The sequence below is a fragment of the Heterodontus francisci genome, chromosome 20 (assembly GCF_036365525.1).
Source record: "Heterodontus francisci isolate sHetFra1 chromosome 20, sHetFra1.hap1, whole genome shotgun sequence".
In the NCBI taxonomy this organism is placed as follows: domain Eukaryota; kingdom Metazoa; phylum Chordata; class Chondrichthyes; order Heterodontiformes; family Heterodontidae; genus Heterodontus; species Heterodontus francisci.
The window spans coordinates 10,981,687-11,004,545 of NC_090390.1; the positions used below are offsets into that span (position 1 = coordinate 10,981,687).

The 22,859-nt window shown below is 43.4% G+C and overlaps 1 protein-coding gene across 1 annotated transcript in view; it reads left to right on the top strand.

The window, feature by feature from the left end:
* The window catches only part of LOC137380899 (inorganic pyrophosphatase-like), a 52,434-nt gene that overhangs the window by 13,565 nt on the left and 16,010 nt on the right, over positions 1-22,859 (top strand). The window contains exons 5-7 of the mRNA XM_068053304.1: positions 144-271; positions 9,247-9,332; positions 14,557-14,626. Of these exons, the coding sequence (XP_067909405.1) occupies positions 144-271; positions 9,247-9,332; positions 14,557-14,626 (284 nt within the window). The remainder of the gene's footprint in view (positions 1-143; positions 272-9,246; positions 9,333-14,556; positions 14,627-22,859) is intronic.

Consider the following 22,859-nt stretch of genomic DNA (forward strand, 5'->3'; position numbering starts at 1 on the left):
AAGAATAGAGAGCAAAGGTCTGTTTCGCAGGGGGTGTTAAGCCATTTATTTTAACGTGCACACTTCATGTATTTTGGTGGTGATCAAACTAAGCCAAAAAAATCTGCCTAACTTACCAGCATTTTTGTTTTCTTTTCAATTAGATATTGATGACGTGAGACGGCTGAAGCCAGGGTATCTGGAGGCCTCGGTTGATTGGTTCAGACAATACAAGGTTCCTGATGGAAAACCTGAAAACCAGTTTGCGTTCAATAGTGAATTCAAGGACAAGGTATCTTGGCAAATAGCATTAAGCATTTAAAAGTCCCTTTTCATCGAGTCCTGAATGAGTGCACTGTTTGCTAAGTAGGTCCAGTACTGACATAGCAAATTATTTGGTTGACAACTGGCATTCATGCAGTGCTTCAATGTAATACAATGTCTCATTCTGCTCACAGAGGGAAGGCACAGACCCAGCATTAGAGGATGGAACTGAAAGGGAGAGAATTTAGGATCGGGGGTGGGGGGAGGATTTAGGAAAGGATTGGACCGATTGGGGGGTGGACGGAGGATTTAGGCCAGCTGGGTCGGTGGGAGAGGGGGATCGGCAGGGAAATGATTGAGATGGGAGAGGGGTCAGTGGGGAGAGGTTTCAGAAGGGGGATCAATGAGAGGATTCAGGGGAGAGAGGGATTGAATGGAAGACTATTTAGTTGAGGGGGACAGGGAGGTTTGGAGAGAGGAAGATGGTTCAGGGGAGAGGGGGATTGAGGCGGAGAGGATTTAGCAGAGAGCTGGAAAAACATTACCCAGTCCTCAAAAACAGAAACCCACTCTTAACTATTCCGTGCTTGGGCTTGACTGCTCAATCATCAATCTTAGCCAAGCCACCTTGAAGGTTCCCCTGTGCCTTAGCCCTGCACCCCTGTCTCTCTCGATTTCCTTCTCTCTCCCCTCATACACTTTCTGAGCTCATTGTCCTTCAGACCCTGGATGCCTTTTCCACTAAACAGCCTGACCACAAAATTCCCTTCCTGACCCTCAGGCTAGCTGACTTTGTTAATGGTTTGCTGTCCTCAGATGCAGTTCCTCCCATTTCAAAACTGTCGTCACAGCCCCCTTTGTTTAAAAAACCCAACCGAGACCCCTTTGTCCTTGCAAACTACCGGCCCATCTATGCACATAGGAATAGGAGACGACACCCCTTAGTCCCAACCAGCCGAAATGGTTTCTCTCTACTTACCTTATCCGTTCCCCTTAATATCTTGAAACTTCAACTAAATCACCTTTAACCTACTAAATTCGCACAAATACACCCCTAGTTTGTGTAATCACCTCGTAATTTAACCCTTGAGTCCAGATAGCATTCTGGTAAATCTATGCTGCACACTCTCAAGGTATGGTGCCCACAACCATTCATGCTTTTTCCCCTAATAATTTTTTAAAATGTGTTTTGATTTTGATCCTTGCAAGTTTCTTTTCATACTCACTTTTTGAAGCTCTTGCTGTCACCCTTTGCTGTTCTTCATACCTTTCCAAGTGCCAGGATCTGTTGTTGCATTTTTGTATGCATTTTCGTTTAGTTTTATGTTGTCTTTATGTTCTCTTTAGTTGTCTGGGGCTTTTTTTTGGGCAAGTAGACTTTTGCCCCTCAAGGTTAACAACTAGTTCTATATACAAATTATTTTTGAACACCTCCACTGATCTGCTGTTTTACCCATTGGCTGCGTTTGCTGACACTGCAAACACGAGGTGACGCAGTGCTGGCACATGCGAAAATGCAGCCTCGTCCACTGAAACAGTCACTGTCTGCGACGTCTCAGGCAGCTGCCAGTAATAAAGATGGCGCTGCTCAATTTATCACAAAATAAAACAAATTAAATCCTAATCCCCTCGATGGCTGCGATTGCCGCCTCCATCCCACCCCCAACAATACCCTTCTGCCACCGCGCATCTCCTTGCCACTTCCTCCTTTTGCCTGTTTTCTCGCCACTCGCTCCCTGCCTTGCCACTGCTTTCCCTCAGCCACGAGCTCCCAGCCTCGCTGCTTCTCCCCACCTTGGCCACTTGCTCCTCCTCCTCCCCCACACACCCATCTCCAGGCTGCACCACTTCCCTCCTCTCAGCCCCTCGCTCCCTGCCACTTCATTGGGCGGCACAGCAGGATTGTTCAGCCAGCGGGCGGGAGCAGGTGGTGGTGGGTCGCAGCAAGGCCAGGAGTAAGCAGCCGAGTGGGGGATGTGCAAGGCTGGGAGTGAGCGGCTGAGGGGGCGAAGCGGCGCCCAAGTATGAAGCAGGTGGAGTGTGGAGTGGATGGCTAAGGGAAGGCAGCAGCGAGGTGGGGAACGAGCGGCCGGAGAGGGATGGAAGCAATGATTGAAGCAGGGATGGTGGGAAGGAGCGGAATGCTACTCGGGGGAATGAAGGCGGCTATTGAGGCATGAGGATGCCATTGCGTGGTGACGTCAGCGCGCGCACGCGCTCATTCATACTGGCAAGCTGGCAAATGTTTGCACGCACTGATGACATCCACGAGATCTCTGCACATGCTCTGCATTATCAGGAGTCACTGTTACCCTTTAACACATTTGTCCAGTTTACTGTGGACAGTCTGTCTCATCCCTTTGAAGTCAGCCTTACCTTAATCTAGAATCTTAGTTGCTGTTCCACTTTTCTCCCTTTTAAACACGACGGTGAACCCATCATATATGATTGCTATTAGATAAATGCATCGTTGGCTATTGACTAAATCTGACTCATTATTAAATCAATATGCCATATTGGTTCTCGGACATATTGCTGCAGAAAACTATGCTGAACACACAAGAAATTCACTGCCTTTCTGACGTGCTAGTCTGCTTAACCCAATCTATATGAAAATTAAAATCCTCATTAAAACCACTCTGCCTTTGCTACATGCTTGTATAATCTCTGTATTTATGCAGTCCACAACTTCACAGCTGCTACCAGGAGCCCTATATAAAACTTGCACCACAGTCTTAATTCTACTCTTAAAGAAAATAATTTTTTAAGTTTCCACTGGCTACTTGCCTCATAACCGTTCATCATTGAAGTGATTTCATCCTTAATCCCAGCAGATTGGAAAACAGCAGATGTGACGCCACTGTTTAAAAAGGGAAGTAGAGAAAAGATGGGGACTTATAGACCGGTTAGCTTAACCTCTGTAGTGGGGAAGATGCTTGAGTCTATTATCAAGGAAGAAATAGCAGGGCATCCCGATAGAAATTGTCCCGTTGGGCAGACGCAGCATGGATTCATGAAGGGCAGGTCATGCTTGACAAATCTTTTGGAATTCTATGATGACATTACGAGCAAGGTGGACAATGGGGACCCAGTGGATGTGGTGTACCTAGATTTCCAAAAGGCCTTCGACAAGGTACCGCACAAGAGGCTGCTGCATAAGATAAGGATGCATGGCGTTAGGGGTAAAGTATTAGCATAGATAGAGGCTTGGTTGACAGGAAGCAGAGAGTGGGGATAAATGAGTGCTATTCTGGTTGGCAATCAGTCACTAGTGGTGTGCCTCAGGGATCGGTGTTGGGACCGCAGTTATTTACAATTTATATAGATGATTTGGAGTTGGGGACCACTTGTAGGGTGTCAAAGTTTGCAGATGACACTAAGATGAGTGGCAGAGCAAAGTGTGCAGATGACTGTGAAACTTTGCAGAGGAACATAGAAACATTGAGTGAGTGGGCAAAGGTCTGGCAGGTGGAATACAATGTTAATAAATGTGAAGTCATTCATTTCGGTAGGAGTAACAGTAAAAAGGATTATTACTTGAATGGTAAAAAGTTGCAGCATGCTGCTATGCAGAGGGACCTGGGTGTGCTATGAATCGCAGAAGGTTGGTCTGCTGGTACAGCAAGTAATTAGGAAGGCAAATGGAATTTTGTCCTTTATTGCTAAAGGGATTGAGTTTAAAAGCAGAGAGGTTATGTTGCAGCTGTATAAGGTACTGGTGAGGCCGCACCTGGAGTACTGTGTGCAGTTTTGGTCCCCTTACTTGAGAAAGGATGTACTGGCACTGGAGAGGGTGCAGAGGAGGTTCACTAGGTTGATTCCGGAGTTGAGGGGGTTGGCTTATGAGGAGAGACTGAGTAGATTGGGATTATAGATTAGATTAGATTAGAGATACAGCACTGAAACAGGCCCTTCGGCCCACCGAGTCTGTGCCGACCATCAACCACCCATTTATACTAATCCTACACTAACCCCATATTCCTACCAAACATCCCCACCTGTCCCTATATTTTCCTACCACCTACTTATACCAGTGACAATTTATAATGGCCAATTTACCTATCAACCTGCAAGTCTTTTGGCTTGTGGGAGGAAACCGGAGCACCCGGAGAAAACCCACGCAGACACAGGGAGAACTTGCAAACTCCACACAGGCAGTACCTGGAATCGAACCCGGGTCCCTGGAGCTGTGAGGCTGTGGTGCTAACCACTGCGCCACTGGAATTCAGAAGAATGAGGGGGGATCTTATAGAAACATAAAATTATGAAGGGAATAGATGAGATACAAGTAGAGAGGATGTTTCCACTGGCAGGTGAAGTTAGGACAAGAGGGCATAGCCTCAAGATTAGAGGGAGCAGATTTAGGACTGAATTAAGAAGGAACTTCTTCACCCAGAAGGTTGTTAATCTATGGAATTCCTTGCCCAGTGAAGTAGATGACGCTTCTTCAGTAAATGTTTTTAAAGCTAAGGTAGATATCTTTTTGAACAATAAAGGAATTAAGGGATACGCTGAGAGCGCGGGTAAGTGGATCTGAGTTCACGAAAAGATCAGCCATGATCTTATTGAATGGCGGAGCAGGCTCGAGGGGCTGGACGGCCTACTCCTGCTCCTAGTTCTTATGATCTTATGGGTAATGCTCCCCCTCGATCATATTCCCAATCTTTCATGTTGACCTCATAATCTGGTATATTTAATTCCCAGTCCTGACAGACTTGCTGCTATGTCTCAATAATGGCTACTGTGCCAGACCTTCTAAGTTGAATTTGCACCTGCAGTTCATTGTTCCTTATACCCCATGCGTTTGTGTAAAGAATGCGTATTTGGACCACACACCCGAATATGTCCTGTTTTAATATTTTAAGTACATAACAAATAAGAGTAGGAGTAGACCATACAGCCTGTCGAGCCTGCTCCACCATTCGGTCCAGTCATGGCTGAGTTTCGGCTTTAACTCCTGTTTCCTGCCCACTTCCCATATCCCTTGTTCTCTGAGAAACCAAACATATGTCCATCTCAGCCTAAAATATATTCAACGATAGAGCATCCACAACCCTCTAGGGTAGGGAATTCTAAAGATTAACAATCCTTTGAGTGAAGAAATTTCTCCTCATCTCAGTCCTAAATGATCGGCCCTTCCTGTGCCCACGTGTTCTAGATTTCCCAGCCAGGGAAAACAACCTCACCATCTGCCCTGTCAAGCCCCTTCAGAATCTTATCAGTTTCAGTGAGATCACCTCTCATTCTTTTAAACTCCAAAGAATATAGACTCAATTTACTCAGCCTCTCGTCATAGCACAACCCTTTCATCCCAGGGACCAATCTAGTTACCCTTTGGTCTCCAACCTCCAATTCAATTTTATCCTTCCTTAAATATGGAGACCAAAACTGCGCACTGTACACCAGGTGTGGTCTCATCAAAGCCCTGTACAATTGTAGCAAGACCTCTTTATTCTTGTACTCAGATCCCCTTGCAATAAAGGCCAAAGTGCCATTTGCTTTCCTAATTGCTTGCTGTACCTGCATGCTAACTTTGTGTTCCTTGTGCAAGTACACCCAAGTCCTTCTGAACATCAACATTTACAAGTTTAATATCTTTTGAAAGAAATTCTGCTTTTCTAGTCTTAAGACTTAAGTGATTAACCTCACAATTCCCCACAGTATACTTCCTCTGTTACTTTGTTGCCCACTCGCATAATCTGTCTATATCTCTTTGCAGTGTCTTTGTGTCCTCCTCACAGCTTGCATTCCCACCTAGCTTTGTATCATCAGCTAACTTAGATACATTACTCTCTCTCTGTTCATCTAAGTCATTTAAGTTGTAAGTAGCTGAGGCTGCAGCATCGATCCTTGCGGCACTCCCCTAGTGACAGCCTGCCAACTTGAAAATGTCCCACTTATCCCTACTCTCTGCATCCTGTCTGTTAACCAATCCTCTCTCCATGCTAACATATTACCCCCAACTCCATGAGCCCTTATCTTGCCTATTAACCTTTTGTGTGGCATCTTATCGAATGCCTCTTGGAAATCCAAGTATACTACATCTACTGGTTCCCCTTTATCTGCCCTACTGGTTACATCTTCAAAAAACGTAATAAATTTGTCGAACACTATTTCCCTTTCGTAAAACCATGTTCACTTTGATCATACTATGATTTTCTAAGTGCCTTGTTAAAAGTTCCTTTTAATAATAGCACTTTCCCGTAGACTGATGTCGTTCCCTGTTATCTCTCTCCCTCCTTTCTTGAATAGCAATGATACATTTGCTAACTTCCAATCTGCTGGGACCGTTCCAGAATCTAGGGAATTTTGTAAAATCATGACCAGCACATCCACTATCTCTGCAGCTACCACTTTTAGAACCTTGGGATGTAGGCCATCAGGTCCTGGGATTTGTTGGATTTTAGTCCCTTACGTTTCTCCAGGACTTTTTTCTCTGTTATCACTCCCCTGTCACTAGGGGAGTGCCGCAGGGATCGATGCTGCAGCCTCAGCTATTTACAACTTAAATGACTTAGACGAACAGAGAGTAATGTATGTAAGTTTGCTGACGATACAAAGCTAGGTGGGAGTGCAAGCTGTGAGGAGGACACAAAGACACTGCAAAGAGATTATGCGAGTGGGCAACAAGGTGACAGATGAAGTATACTGTGGGGAATTGAGAGGTTAATCAAGTCTTGAGACTAGAAAAGCAGAATTTTTTTAAAAAGATATTAAACTTGTAAATGTTAATTTCCTCATTGTTATTAGCCCCAAGGTTATCCTCCATTTCTGGTATTTCTGCTGTGAAGACAAAATATTTGTTCAATGTCTCTGCCATTTCCTCATTTTCCTTGATAATTTCTCTTGTCTCTGCCTCTAGGGGATCAATGTTTCCTTAGTGACTTTCCTTTTTATATACTTGTAAAAGCCCTTACAATCTGATATATTCCTGGCTAGTTTACTCTCATTCTATTTTTTTTCCTTTTTTATATCAACTATTTGGTGGCTCTTTGCTGGTTTCTAAAGCATGCCAATACTCAGGCTGACTACTGTTCTTTGCAATATGATAACCTTCCTTTAACCCTATTACTATCCTTAACTTCCTTAGTAAGCCATGGATGGATTTTTCTTGCTGAGTTTGTTTTTTTAATGGAATGTACTTTTGTTTAAAAATGTTGAATTGTTTCTCACTGTTTATTTACTGGCATACTTTTTAGTCTATTTACCCAATCAACCTTAGCCAGCTTTCCCCTCATACCGAAGTAATTAGCTTTGTTTAAGTTTAAGATTCGTGTTTGGGACTGGACTATGTCTCTTTCAAACTTGATATGGAATTCAGTTGTATTATGATCACTTTTTCCTAACAGATCTTTTACTATGCAATTGCTAATTAACCCTGCCTCACTGAACAATACTAGATCTAAAATAGCTATATTCTCAGTTGGTTCCAAATTGTATTCCAGGAAACTGTCACAAAAGCATTCTACAAACTCTTCTTCCGGACCACCTTTGCCAATTTGATTGATCCAGTCTATGTGAAGATTAAAGATCCCTGAAATTATTACATTGCCTTTGTTACAAGCTGCAATAATTTCTTGTTTACTGCTTGGTCCAATATTTAACTACTATTAGGGGACCGATAAACAACTCCCACCAGCATTTTCTGACCCTTGCTATTCCGAATCTCAACACCTACTGATTCTACTTCCTGATCTTCTGAGCCAAAATCCTGCTCACTACTGTCCTTATGTCATCCTTTCCATCAGGGCTACTCTACCTCCTTTTCCATTCTGTCTGCCTGTTTGAAATGTTGTATAGTCTGGAATATTTAATTCCCAACCTTGGTCTCCTTGTAACCACATCTCTGTAATGGCAATTAGATCTAAACAGTTCATCTGCAGGTGCTTCACACATTCAGATAAAGAGCCTTTAATTTTATTTACTATTATCCTTCACATGGACCTTATTGGCTGATGCTCTATTACCATTAAATTCTCTGTCCCTTCCTTTCCCACTCTGATTGTCTTTACCCACATTGCTACACTGTTCTATTATCCTGACTTTTCTCATTGCATTTCTAAATCTACCTTCACCTGAACCTCCCACCACCACCCCATTAGTCTAAATCCTTATCCATGGCCCTAGTTATACAATTTGCCAGAACACTGATCCTAGCCTGGTTTAAGTGGAGCCCATCCCAACAGACCAGCTCTGTCATTCCCAAGTACTGGTGCCAGTGCCCCATGAATCGAAACCCCCTCCTTCCCACATCACTCTTTAACCCATGCATTTCATTCTCTAATCTGCTTCACCCTTTGCCAGTTGCCACATGGCTAAAATCCAGAGATTGAAGTCCCTAGACCTCCTAAAACATCTCCCCCTCACTTGTCTTCTCCTTTTGAGACTGCATTTAAAACTCACCTGTTGAACCAAGCTTTTGGTCACATATTCTTTCTCTTTTTCTCTCTTTTCCCCCCCCCCCCCCCCCAAAAACCACCACCACTGGCTCCTATGCTCCACCCCCATCCTCCCTCCCTGCCCTGCGCTCACTCTCGCCACACACCTTCCCCAACTCAGTCTCACCGTCCCCGTCCCCCTGCCCCATATGTATAGTGATTAAGAGAAGGCTGGTCTGAGCATGGCGTGCTGGTGACAGCTGTTCATTAAAGCTGATTGTTGGGGATGATGAGTGGGATGATTATGCTGCATGTTTCCCATTTTCATTCCCACTTAGTGCTATAAAAAGCTGTTTGGCTCAAAGCTTGATGATTTTGTGCTTGTCAGCTAATTTGTGCTCTACTGTCTTCTGTTTAATATTTTAATGCCCTGTCTCTGATCCCCCTAGCCTTTGAAGATGGCCACAGTTCTGTACTCCAACATTAATTCCATGGCTCTTTCACTATTGGAGGATGTTTTTCTTGCATGCTTTTCTGTTCTCCAACTTCCTGAATGATCTTTTAATTAGCGTTTGTCTGACTTATTAGGTTTGTTGAAGAATAATAACAGATTCATTGCTTTCAGGACTTCGCCATTGGTGTGATTGAAAGCACACACTCTTTTTGGAAAGCTCTGGTAACAAAGAAGTCCTCAGCAGGAGAAGTTAACTGGTAGGTGTGAGAATGGTAGGACGGTCAGTTTGTGAAGAAGTTAACAACGCTTGACATTAAAAAAAAAAAAGTGGCATTTACTCTGCTTGTCTTGATTCTTCCTAAAGCTGTTAGGAATGTAATATTATGTAATTAAATGTAGAAGAGGTTGTCCACCAGAATTGAGAAGAATGTTTCTTTAATGTCCAACCAGCATTGTGGTGATCGCACTCTCAGTTGGCAAAAGTGAAGCGTAGGAATACCTGAGGGAGGTCGGGGTGGTGAGTGGGAGTGTAGGAGTACCCGAACATTTGTAATGGTCCTAATCAAAGTCACAAATTGCATCCTCTTTGTACTTTGACCATGATTCACTCTCCATGCTTGATCTCTCTGCAATCTTTAACCAACCTCTGTCCAAATCAGTGGGATGCCCCTCACAATTCCATACTTACATAGCCGATTATAGCCAGAGCATTTTAAATCTGAGATAGATGGATTTTTGTTGAGCAAAGATATTAAGGGATATGGGCCAAAAGCAGATATATGGAGTTAGGCTGCAGATCAGCCATGATCTCATTGAATGGTGTGACAGTCAGAGGAACTGGGAGAATACAATAGAGTCCTTAAAGGAAATGGGTGATAGGAAGTCTGATCGAGGTAACTATGGAGTCAGTGGTTTATAATAGATATTGGTCGACAGCCTATCCCAGAAATGGGGAGACAGAAGTTGAAGGGGAGGGAAGAGTCAGAGCTGGACCGTATGAAAGTGAGGGAAGGGTGAAACTTGGAAGCAAAGTCAATGAAATCTTCCAGTTCAGGACGAGAGCAGGAAATGGCCAAAGAGGTGAGGGAGGGGGCCCAGAATAGGACTAGGACAAGAAATGTTCCACGTATCCCTCAAAATGCAGGCATAGCTAGGAGCCATGCAGGTACCCATAGCAAAACCTTTTATTTGGAGGAAGTGAATGGAGTTAGAGAAGTTGTTCAATGTAAGAACAAGTTCTGCCAGGCAGAGGAGGGTGGTGTGGATGGGAACTGGTTGGGTCTCCATTTAAGGAAGAAGCGGAGAGCCCGCAGACCGGTGGGGTTGGAGGTGTAGAGGGATTGGACATCCATGGGGATATAAAGAGGATGTTTTGGCATGGGAACTCTTAAGTGGTGGAGGGTGTCGAGTCAGGGAGGTAGGTGGAAAGAGATTGAACAAAGAGAAAACTTGTTTTGAAATGGGAAGAAATCAGAAATTAGTCTTCCTGTTTGTGGATTTTGGGAAGAAGGTAGAAGTGGGATTGAGGTACTGAGGTCGGAGCGTAGGAAGATAGGAACAGGAATAGGCCACTCAGCTCCTCGAGCCTGTCCTGACATTCAATGAGATCATGACTGATCCGCGGCCTAACTCCATATACCTGCCTTTGGCCCATATCCCTTAATATCTTTGCTTCACAATCTATCTATCTCAGATTTAAAATTAACAACTGTTCTAGCTTCAACTGCTGTTTGTGGGAGAGAGTTCCAAACCTCTACCACTCTTTGCATGAAGTGCTTCCTATCAACTCTCCTGAACGGTCTGGCCCTAACTTTTAGACTATGCTCCCTAGTTTTAGAATCTCCAACCAGTGGAAATAGTTTATCTTTATCTAGCCTGTCTTCTCCTGTTAATATCTTGAAGACTTTGATCAGATCACCCCTTAAGCTTCTAAATTCTAGCGGAAACAGGCCTAATTTGTGTAATCTCTCCTCGTAACTTAACTCCTGTAGTCCAGGTACCATTCTTGTAAACCTACGTTGCACTCTCTCCAAGGCCATTATATCCTTCCTAAGGTGTGGTGCCCAGAACTGCTCTCAGTACTCCAAATGGGATCTAACCAGGGTTTTGTACAGCTGCAGCATAACCTCTGTCTTTATACTCCAATCCTCTGGATATAAAGGCTAGCATTCCATTAGCCTTTTTGATTATTTTCTGCACTTATACATTCCCCTGTCCACTACCTTAGTCACCTCTTCAAAAACTTCAATGAGATTTGTCAGGCATGACCTTCCCATCATGCATCCATGCTGGCTGTCCCTGATTAACTGATTTTTTTCCAGATATTCAGTCACCCTATCCTTGATTATAGACTCCAGCAACTTGCCCACCACAGATGTCAGGCTAACTGAAGCCATGGAGGGAAGATGTCTAGACCCAATTTTTGTTTCTTGTCCCATTTCACCCCCTTTTTCTCATTTAATCTCCTTTGTTTCATCCTCTCACTGACCTCCCCTTTTGTTCTTCCTCTTCCCCTTTCTTTGTACTTGCTTAAAACCTGCTACATACCTAACTGTTTCCTGTTCTGACAAAAGGTCATTGAACTCCCTGCCGCAAACTCCATACCTTTGACATCAATTCCATCTCCTTCCCTGTCAGGTTGAACTAGAATGTTTGTGACCCTGGTGTCCTATTTGACCCAGAGCTGAGATTCCAAGCACTTATCTGCTCCATCTCCAAGACTGCCTATTCCCGCTTCTAACATCGCCTCACACTGTTCCTGCCTCAGCTCATCTGTTGAAACCCTCATCCATGCCTTTGTTACCTGTAAACTCGACTTTCCAGTGCTCCTCTTACCGGCCTCCCACATTCTATCCTCCATGACAGCGAGCTCATCCAAAACTCTGCAGCCCATATCCTAACTCGTACCAAATCCCATTCACCCATCACTCTGTGCTCATTGACCTACATTGGCTCCCTGTTCAGCATCTCCTCCAATCTAGAATTCTCATCCTAGTGCTCAAATCCCTCCATGACTTTGCCCCTCCTTGACTCTTTAAGCTCCTCCAGCCCTACAACCCTCTCCATCAAACTTTCTGGCCACATATACATCTACTCCCCCTTCGCCCTACCTTTGGGACCTGTGCCTTTAACTGCCTAGGCTCCATTCTTCTGAATTCCCCCCCCCTAAACCCCTCTGCCTCACCACCTTGCCGCCCTCCTTGAGGATCCTTCTGAAAGCCCACTTTGACCATTGCTAATTTCTCCTCCTTCATCACGATTGCCATTTTTGTCTGATTCCATCCCTGTGAGCCATCTTGGGACTTTACTTGCATTAAAGGCACTGTATAACTGCAAGTTGTTGCTGTTAAGTTCTAACTACAACAGTTTATATTTATGTAGCGCCTTTAACGTAATAAAGCATCCCAAGGCCCTTCACAGCAGTGTTATAAAACAAAACGACACCGAGCCACATGAGATGTTAGGTCAGATGACTAAAAGCTTGATCAAAGAGGTAGGTTTTAAGGAGTGTCTTAAAGGTAGAAAGCGAGGTGGGGTGGTAGAGAGGGTATTCCAGAGCTTAGGGCCAAGGCAACCAAAGACTGAGCGAATAAAATCAGGGATGCTCGAGGCCAGAATTAAAGCAATGCAGATATTTCGGAGGGTTGTGGATCTGGAAGAGATTAGAGATGGGGAGGGGCAGGCCATGGAGGAATTTGAAAACTAGGATGAGAATTTTAAAATCAAGACATTGCTTGACCGGGAGCAATTGTAGGTCAGTGGGCACAGGGCTTGGTGCAAGTTGAGACAAAGGCGTCAGAGTTTTGGATGACGAAGTTTACAGAGGGTAGAATGTGGGAGACCAGCCAGGAGTGCATTGCAATAGTCAAGTCTAGAGGTAACGAAGGTACGAATGAGGGTTTCAGCAGCAGATAAGCTGAGACAGAGGTTAAGTCAAGTGGCGGTGGAAATAGCGGAAGCTCATCTTTGGGTCAAATGTGACACCAAGGTTGCAAGCAGACTGGCTTTATCTCTGACTGTTGCCAGGGAGAGGGATGGAGTCAGTAGTTAGGGAATGGATTAAAAACAAGAAATGCTGGAATCACTCAGCAGGTCTGGCAGCATCTGTGAAAAGAGAAGCAGAGTTAACGTTTCGGGTCAGTGACCCTTCTTCGGACCCAAAACATTAACTCTGCTTCTCTTTTCATAGATGCTGCCAGACCTGCTGAGTGATTCCAGCATTTCTTGTTTTTATTTCAGATTTCCAGCATCCGCAGTATTTTGCTTTTATTATAGTTAGGGAATGGAGTTTGGAGCAGGAAGTGAAACAATGGCTTCAATCTTCCTGACATTTAATTGGAGGAAATTTCTGCTCATTTCAGTACTGGATATTGGATAAGCAGTCTGATTTTTGCAACAGTGGAGTAGTCGAGAGGTGGTAGTGAAGTGAAGCTGGGTGTTATCAGTATATATGTGAAAAGTAATGCTGTGCTTTCGGAAAATGTCACCGAGGGGCAGCATGTAGATGAGAAATAGGAGCGGGCCAAGACATCACGGATAATGGTGCGGGAGCAGGAAGAGAAGCCATTGCAGTAATACTCTGGCTATGATTAGATAGGTAAGAATGAAGCCAGGTGAGAGCAGTCCCACCCAGCTGGACAACAGTTGGGGAAGGATGGTGTGGTCAACCGTGTCAAAGGCTACAGACAGGTTGAGAAGGATGAGGAGTGATAGTTTATCTTTGTCACAGTCACATGTCATTTGTAACTTCGGTAAGAGCCGTTTTGGTACTGTGACAGGGTTGGGAACCTGATTGGAGGAATCAAACATGGCAGCCTGGGAAAGATGGAAAATTCGGGAGGTAATAACACGCTCAAAGTTTTTGAAGAGGCAAGGGAGGTCAGAGATGGGACAGTAGTTTGGAAGGATGGTGGAGTCGCGGGTTGGTTTTTTTTTGAGGAAGGGGTAATGACAGATTTAAAGGAGAGAGGAACAACACCTGAGGAGAGAACCATTAACAATATTGGGTAACACAGGGAGGAGGGGAAGTTGGATGATCAGTTTAGTGGGAATAGGATTGAGGGAACAGGAGGTGGGTCCCATGGACAGTGAGTTCAGAGAGGGCATGAGGGGTGATAGAGAGAAACTAGAGAAAAATGCAAGTTTAGGGGTCGAGCAGGGGGGAGCTTCAGAGAAAGTTTGGCTTGGTGGGCTCGTGGAAGGGAGCAATGCGGCAGAGGCAGCCACGTGGAAAAAATTGACGATGTAAGATTTCTCAGGTTAAAGCTGGCTACAGATTGGTTCAGATATGTAATCGATCAGGTGCAATCATAGAAAAGCAACCACTTTTTCAAGCGTGAACTAAGTAATGCGGAAGAGAGGCAAGATGTTTATTTCTAATCAATACGTGCATTTCTAAACAAACTCTAACCCACATTGTTCTGATCGTTGCTTGTTCCAGACATCAGTTTTACTGAAATGAGATTTTGCTTTTCTCCTCAGCACAAACACAACAGTGTGTCATAGTCCATTCCAGTGCACTGAAGCCCATGCAAAAGCTCTTGTGGAAGCAGTAAGTATACTTAACACTTGTCTGATAATGCTGTGGGTTGTTGAAGCTGTTCGGTCTCGGGTACATGTGGCTGAAGTATGCCTTGGTTTCTTCTTGCAATTGGCCACTCCTGTGCTCTTTCTAGTTTATTTTTTAGTTCTGTTTACCAATTTGAAATGTCCTGGAGCACTCAGCAGATTAGGGGACAGTTGTCTGACAGTGCTCTCACTCTCACCTGAGTCAAAGGGTCATGGGTGCAAGCCTCACTTCAAGGATTTGGACACATCCAGGCTGACACTGCCAGTGCAGGGACTGAGGGAGCATGTGCTGTCAGAGGGGCAGGACTGAGGGAGTTCCTCACCATCAGAGGGGCAGGGATTTATGTATCTAGATCTATATAACTGTACATCTCTAAAAGGCTATATCTATGTATCTCTATATCCTTGTATCTAAATCTCTGTTGACTGCATTCTTTCCTCTGAGTCTGAAGGTTGTGGATTGAAGCCCCTCCTGAGAGACTTGAGCACAAAAATCTAGGCTGACGATCCTAGTGCAGTACTGAGGGAATGCTGCACTCTGGTTCCATCTTTCAGTTGAGATATTAAATCGAGGCCCTGTCTGCCCCTTCAGATAGGCAGAACAAATGTCATGGTTCTACTTTGAAGAAGAGCAGGAGAGTGTTCTCCAGTGTCCTGGGCTGATATTTATCCCTTAACCGACTCTTAGTCTTATTTAATCTATCCTGTCTTCCACCCTATCTCATGCCTTCCCTTTTGTTCTTCTTTCTCTCTGCCTCTGTACTTGCTTAAAACCTGTTACATTACTAACTTTTTTTTGGTTCTGATAAACGGTCATTGACCTGAAATGTTAACTATTTTTATGTACTCATTTGTGAGATATGGACATCACTGGCAAGCCCATTTATTGCCCATTCCTAATTGCCCTTGAGAAGGTGGCAGTGAGCCACTGCCTTGAACTGCTGGAGTCCATGTGGTGGATTTACTTCCACAATGCCTTTAGGAAGGTAATTCTAGGAATTTGGCTCCGTGTCAGTGAAGGCAACTGGGTGAGGTGTGTCTTTATCATTTCTGGTGCCAGGTGGTTTGTCCAGTTTTATTCTTCAACTTTTCTGTGGCGATTTGATGCACTGAGTGGCTTGCTCGGCAATTTCAGAGGCCATTTAAGAGTCAGCCACATTACTGTGCGTCTGGAGTCACATGTAGGCCAAACTGGATAAGCACAGTCGATTTCCTTCCCTCTCGGACATTCATGAACCAGATGAGTTTTTGCTGCAATCTGGTAGTTTCATGGTCACCTAACTAAGAATAGCTTTTTTTAATTGCAGAAAATTGGATAGAATATAAAAAACAGCAAAGAATGACTAAAAGCTAATAAGGGAAAAATTAGAGTACGAGAGAAAGCTAGCTAGAAATATAAAAACAGATAGTAAGAGTTTCTATAGATATTTTAAAAAGAGAGTTAATAAAATGAGTGTTGGTCCCATAGAAAGTGAATCTGGGGCATTGGCAATGGAAAATAAGGAGATGGCAGATGAATTAAACAGGTATTCTGCATTGGTCTTCACTATAGAGGATGTAAGTAATGTCCCAAAAATAGCTGTAAATCAGGAAATGGAAGGGAGGGAGGAACACGAGAAAATTACAATCATGCAGGGAAGTGGTATTAAGCAAATTGTTGGAGCTGCGAGCTGATAAGTCCTCACGTCCTGATGGACTTCATCCTAGGGTCTTAAAAGAAGTGACTAGTGTTATGACCGAGGTGGGAGGAGTGCACTGTCTTTCTCTAGTTTCACTTCTCCATAGGTCGCAACATATATTTAAATGTATGCCCAGTTACGATAAGGCCAATTATATACTCTATTTTTATTACAGAATAAAATCCACCACTAGGTTTCTTTAATAAACAAAATTATCAATTTATTATAAAACGCGATGTATTCAGTAAAGATGCAAAGCATTAACACACATTAAAATATAAAAATTCCCTTCTAACTTAACCCAACACACACACATACCAGTTAAAGAAAAAAAGAGGTTTTCTCTGCAGAGATCACTTTACAAAAAAAGACAAACAAAAAAAAAAGTCTGGCCAAATACTTGTTTGTTCTTGAAGGAAAACAAGATATGGAATATCAGTTGTCCCTTTTCTGGCATCCCAAATACGCTGTCACTGGGATCTTTTTGGAGCAGTTCTCTTCAGGCAACGTCAAGGATTAGTCTGGCAGGATTTCCAGGAGAAATGCGACATCAGGAGTTTCAGCTATCACACACTGGATTCTCAGGATTTCTGAGGTGGAGAAAGAAGCACCCAGCTCATCCTGTCAGCAGGCTGCCAACCCAACTGCCTCAAAACAATATCCAAACTGAAACCAACACATGACCACCATAAATCTTGACATGTTGCTTCTCGATAACTCCCATAGTCAGAAGGCACCTGCTGTTTACTTAGCTGAAGACGTGACTTCCAGTAAGTGTGTTTTTAAACAAAGTCCTTCCAGTGACCTTTTTAAAAAGAAAAACTGAAGTCCAGCATCTACAGAATCGCTTCAGTCCTCTAGAGGAATCCATTTCCACAATTTTTTTAAAATGGAAGTATTTTCATAATACCTGCATCCTTGGAGGAATGAATTGCCATTTTTAAATGTTTCATTACAAAGAGTGGGGGAAAAAATCAGAACACATTCACACACATTCTCATTCACTTTTTTTTTACCTGTAACTGATCTAGTTCTACTTTGTACCATCTTTGTACTCCTAACTTAAAGCAAAGTTAATTCTAGACAAAGCATCAGCAATTACGTTCTTTTTCCCCACAATGTGGATAATCTTTGTGATAGGGCTGCAATAGTAAACTCCATCGAAATAGTCTAACATTCTGGTTTTTGAATTTTTCCACAAAGCCTAGAGGGTTATGATCTGTATATACCAGTGTGTCTCTAGTCGTGGCACACATCTACTTCAAAATGCTTAAGAGTTAGTAAGCCAGGGTTTCTTTTTCCACTGTTGAGTATCTCTTTTGGTGGCAATTTAGCTTTTTGGAAAAGTATCCCACTGCCTTTCTATGCCTGATTCTTGTAACAGGACTGCACTGATCCCCAGGTCACTGGCATCAATTGCTGCCTTGAAGGGTTTAGTGAAATTAGGGGCAGCCAACACTGGTTCATTGAGCAAAATGGCTTTCAGTTTTTCAAAAGATGCTTGCCACTGTCTTGACCACACTATCTCGGATTTGCTACAAAAAAAGCAATCAGTGGAGCAGCTTCGTGCTAAAATTTGGTGCAAACTTCTGGTAAAAACCACACATCCCCAAAAACTTCATGATATCTCATTTTGTCTTAGGAGCAGGGAACTCCATCCATGCTTGTACTTTTGCTGTTCTTGGCAACACTTGTCCTTGCCCTACTATGCACCCTAAATAGGTTACCCATGCTTTTGCAAGTTCACTTTTGGCAAGGTTCATCACCAAATTAGCCGACTGTAATTTTCTAAATAGAGCTTCTAGTTGTTCCAAGTGGTCCTTCCAAGTGCCACTGTATACCAGCACATCAAGGTAAACCATGCCGTTAGGAACACTGGTGACCACTTGGTTCATTTAGTCTCTGAAAAGTTGCTGGGGCATTTTTTAGTCTGAGTGGCATCACTTGGCATTGGAAAAGACCATCTGGTGTAACAAAGGCTGATATTTCTTTAGCTCGGTGTTAAAGGAACCTGCCAGTATCCCTTTAGCAAATCTATTTTTGTAAGAAACGTGGCACTGCCCACCCTGTCAATACAGTCCTCCAAGTGAGGAATTGGGTAGGAGCCACCTTTACTACTGCATTAACCTTTCTGTAGTCTATGCAATATCTAATTCAACAATCAGGCTTGGGCACTAACATGACTGGGGAACTCCAGCTGCTTTGACTAGGTTCAATTAGGTGGTTTTCCAACATGTATTGGATTTCTGCTTTCACCTGGGCCAGTTTCTTTGGACTTGAGCGATAAGGATGCTTTTTGTTTTAATGAGAGCCTCTCGTACATCCACATGTATGGCTGAGGTTGTATGAGCAGCCTGGTTTAGCCCTGCAGACTCCTTTAAGTGCTGTGAGCAGCCTTGTTAGGTCTTCTCGTTCTGCATCTAAATATGAAAGAAAATTGTCTAATCTCCCTAACAATTCAGTACTAGCTAACCAGATAGTAGGAGGTTCAGTTTGAGAATGGTATAGGCCTCCTTCTACCTCCTCCTCACTATACCTTTCATCCTTCACTGTCCCTACTACCTGACATACCTATGCTGGCTTATCCTCCTCCCGGCAGTGATATTGTTTCAATATATTGATGTGACACAGCTGATTCTTCTGGCGATCTGGGGTGTCAATCAAATAATTTACTTTCCCAATCCTTTTGACTAATCCAAATGATCCACTGAACCATGCTTTCAGCAGTTCACCCTGTAAAGGCAGTAATACTAACACCTCATCTATTGGTTGAAATGTTTGGGTCTCGGCATGCTTGTCTGCCCATTTCTTCATGGTTGTTTGGGAAGCTTTTAAGTCCTCCTGAGCTACTTTGCAGGCTCATGTGAACACGGATATATAACCTAACCCATCTGTTCTAAAAACTTTTCTTTGATTAGAGGACCTCTTATCTCATGTCATAAACTAATTCAAAAGGACTAAAACCAGTAGACTCATTAGGTGAATCCCTAGTGACAAACAAAAGAAATTCTATCCCTTTATCCCAATCATGGGGATATTCATGGCAGTTTGCCCTGATCATCATTTTGAGGGTCTGATGGTACTGTTCTAAAGGTCCTTGTGTCTGTGGGTGGTAGGCTGAAGACTTTAACTGTAATACCCAGGTTACTCTTAACTTCCTGAAAAATTTTAGACATAAAATTGGTACCCTGATCTGACTGAATCTCGCTCAGTAATCCATATCGAGTGAAGAATTGGGGTAACTTTTCTACCACTACCTTAGCAGAAATTGTTCTCAAGGGAATGGTCTCTGGGAACTGAGTCGCCATATCCATGATGGTGAGTATATATTAATGTCCAGATTTTGTTTTTGATAAAGGTCCCACACCGTCTACCAATATCCTACTAAATGGTTCCCCAAAAACTGGTATGGGAATTAGAGGTGCCGGTTTTATGGCAGGTTGCGGTTTTCCCGCAATCTGGCACGTATGGCATGTTTTATAAAACTGCACCGCGTCCTGGTAAAGACCTGACTAGTAAAAATGTCGACATATATATGATTGGGTCTTCTGGATCCCCACATGACCCGCCATTGGAATTTCATGGGCTATCCTTAATATTTCCTGGCGATATTTAGGTGGTACCACTATCTAGTGAACTACTGTCCATTCTTCATCTGCAGATCTGTGAGGAGGTCTCCACTTCCTCACCAGAATGCCATTTTTAATATAGTACCTTCCGGAACTCCCTTTGCTTCAACTTCAGTTAGAGCTGATGGTGCCACTTTACGTAACTCTGGATCAGCTTGCTGAGTCTTGATCAGAGAAGACTTACTGAACATTTCCTTCAGATTATCCAAATCCCCAAAGAAAGTTTCGGATACTCAGCTATCTGTGGTGCCAATTTGACCTTCGACAATGGAACTTGTTTAGCTATTGCTCAGATCACAACACATGGAGGAAAATCTCCTGGAACCTTTTCCTGCAACTGCTCTGTCTCTTTGACTTCACTTGGTCTTTCCATGACCACTGAAGAAGCTACTACCTTCGCTGCAGCCAAATCATTCCCCAGAAGTAGGTCAACTCTGTCTACAGGCAAACTATGGACAACTCCTACGGTTACCGTTCCAGACATTAGGTCACGCTCCAGGTGCACCCGATACAAAGGTGCGGGTAGATGCTCCCTGCCGATTCCATTCACTAAAACCTTGGCATTCAATGCACTCTCTGGTGGAAAAGTTATGCCTTTCCCCAGCAAAGGAGTTTGAGTGGCTCCTGTATAGATTTACCTGCCTCACTTGAGGGATAAGGAGTTACTTTTCCTTTTGACAAGAATTCCCTCTAACTCTCAGGTATCTTGTTCACGTCCCCTGTACTCAGTGGTTTTTGTACTTGGCTTTACAGCTGAAGTCAGAGCTACAGCCTGATCTCTCGTATTCTCAGTCAGGGCCCCTTTCTCTGCATTGGCCTTGTGTACCCAAATAAGTCCCATGGGTTTACCCCACAACTTCCAGCAGTCTGCACAAAGGTGTCCCACCTTGTGGCAATGGAAACACTTAAGACCTCACTTCCAACCTCAGCATCTTCCTTTCTGGCCTGAGGAGGAGATCCTGTGGTGATCCCAGCTAGTCTTTCTTGTCCTTGGCTACTTGACTTCCTTTCACCCTCCCACCTTCTATCCTCCTCTGATTTGTGGGGCTGATGGACAAAAGATTTGGGCTTGTAAACAAGCTCATAATCGTCAGGGATCTCAGCTGGCTGTTTGAAACCTTCTGGTTCTGTACATGGGCTCTTACTAACCAAGGGAGTGAATTTTTAAACTCTTCCAGAAGAATTATTTCCGTTGGGGTCTTATACATGGCCTCTACCTTTAGTGCCTGCATCCAATGATCAAAATTAATTTACTTTACCCTCAAATTCTATATAAGTCTGCACAGCTGTTTCTGGAGGTTAGGAAATTTCTGCCTGTATGCTTCAGGGACTAACTCGTAAGCAGTGAGAGTAGCCTTTTTTGCCATCTCCTAATCTGCAGAAGCCTCCTCCGAGAGTATGGCATAAACTTCACCAGCTCTGTCCATCAACCTGCTTTGCATGATCATTGTCCAGCTTTCCTTTGGCCACTTCATCTGTCTGACTATCTTTTCAAAAGAATTGAAAAATGCCTCTGTCCCTTTCCTCCAACTTTGGAAGGGCTTGCACAAATTTAAACAGCTCTCCACTGGGTCCTAGGTTGGGGTCAGGTTTTTCCTCACCAGAATTTTCATGCAGGTCAAGGCCACTTTTTTTTCGTTCTAACTTTTTAAATTAGAATTCCCTTCTAGTTCCAGCTTCCGAAATGCTCTTTCTCTTCCCTTTGTCTCTATTTCTTCCCTTTGTCTCTCTATTTCTCATTCCCTTTCTGTCCTGAAATTCTAGCTCTAACCTCATGTCTAACTGAATCTGTGCCAGTGTTACTGTAAATTCCATGCATCCCTCTGGCTCTTTCACTTCAATCTTCAGCAGTCTGGCCACTAGTCCCTGAATTTCAGGTCTCCTAGCTTTTGATCTAATATGTACCTTCAAGTGTTCCGCCACATTTAACAGCTCACCAACAGACCATGCCTTTAAAGAACCATAATCTATACCAGACTGCTGCAGTTGCATCAAAAGCAGCCATTCCAGTCGTGTAAGCTTTACTCTCATGCACAAGAAACCTGGTGTTTCCCTTTTCCCTATTTCAATTATTGTTACCCCACTTGCAGTTGCAGATCGTCAGCTTTGTGTTATCCTGAATGAGCCCCCAATTATATGTTATGACCGAGGCGGGAGGAGTGCACTGTTTTTACTCTAGTTCCACTTCTCCACAAGTCACAACATATATTTAAATATTCACCCAGTTACCGATGCGGCCAATTATATACTCTTTTATTTCAGAATAAAATCCACTAACCAGGTTTCTTTAATCAACAAAATTATCAATTTATTATAAAACAAGTCATACATATTCAGTAAAGATGCAAAGCATTAACCCAGATTGAAATATAGAAGTTCCCTTCTAACTTAGCCCAATGCTCAATCTCACACCGGTTAAAGAAAAAAAAGGTTTTCTATGCAGAGATCGCTTTACAAAAAAAGCCAAACAAAAAAAAAAACCTGATCCTTTTCCTTGAAGAATTAACAAGTATTTGGCTAAGATATGGAATGATATTAGTTGTCCCTTTTCTGGCGTCCCAAATATGTTAAACAGTTGTCACTGGGATCTTTCTGGAGCAGTTCTCTTCAGGCGACGTCAAAGATTAGTCTGGCAGGGTTTCAGTTATCTCTCACTGGTTTTTCAGCAGTGGAGAAAGGATGAACTGGGTGCTTCTCTCAGCAGGCTGCAAACCCAATTGCCTCAAAACAATATCCAAACCGAAACCATCTCTTAACCACCATAAATCTTGACCTGTTGCTTCTCTGTAAACAACTCCCATAGTCAGAAGGCACCTGCTGTTTACTTAGCTGAAGATATGTGACTTCCAGTGAGTGTTTTTAAACAAAGTCCCAAAGTCCTTCCTGTGACCTTTTTATTAAAAAAAAA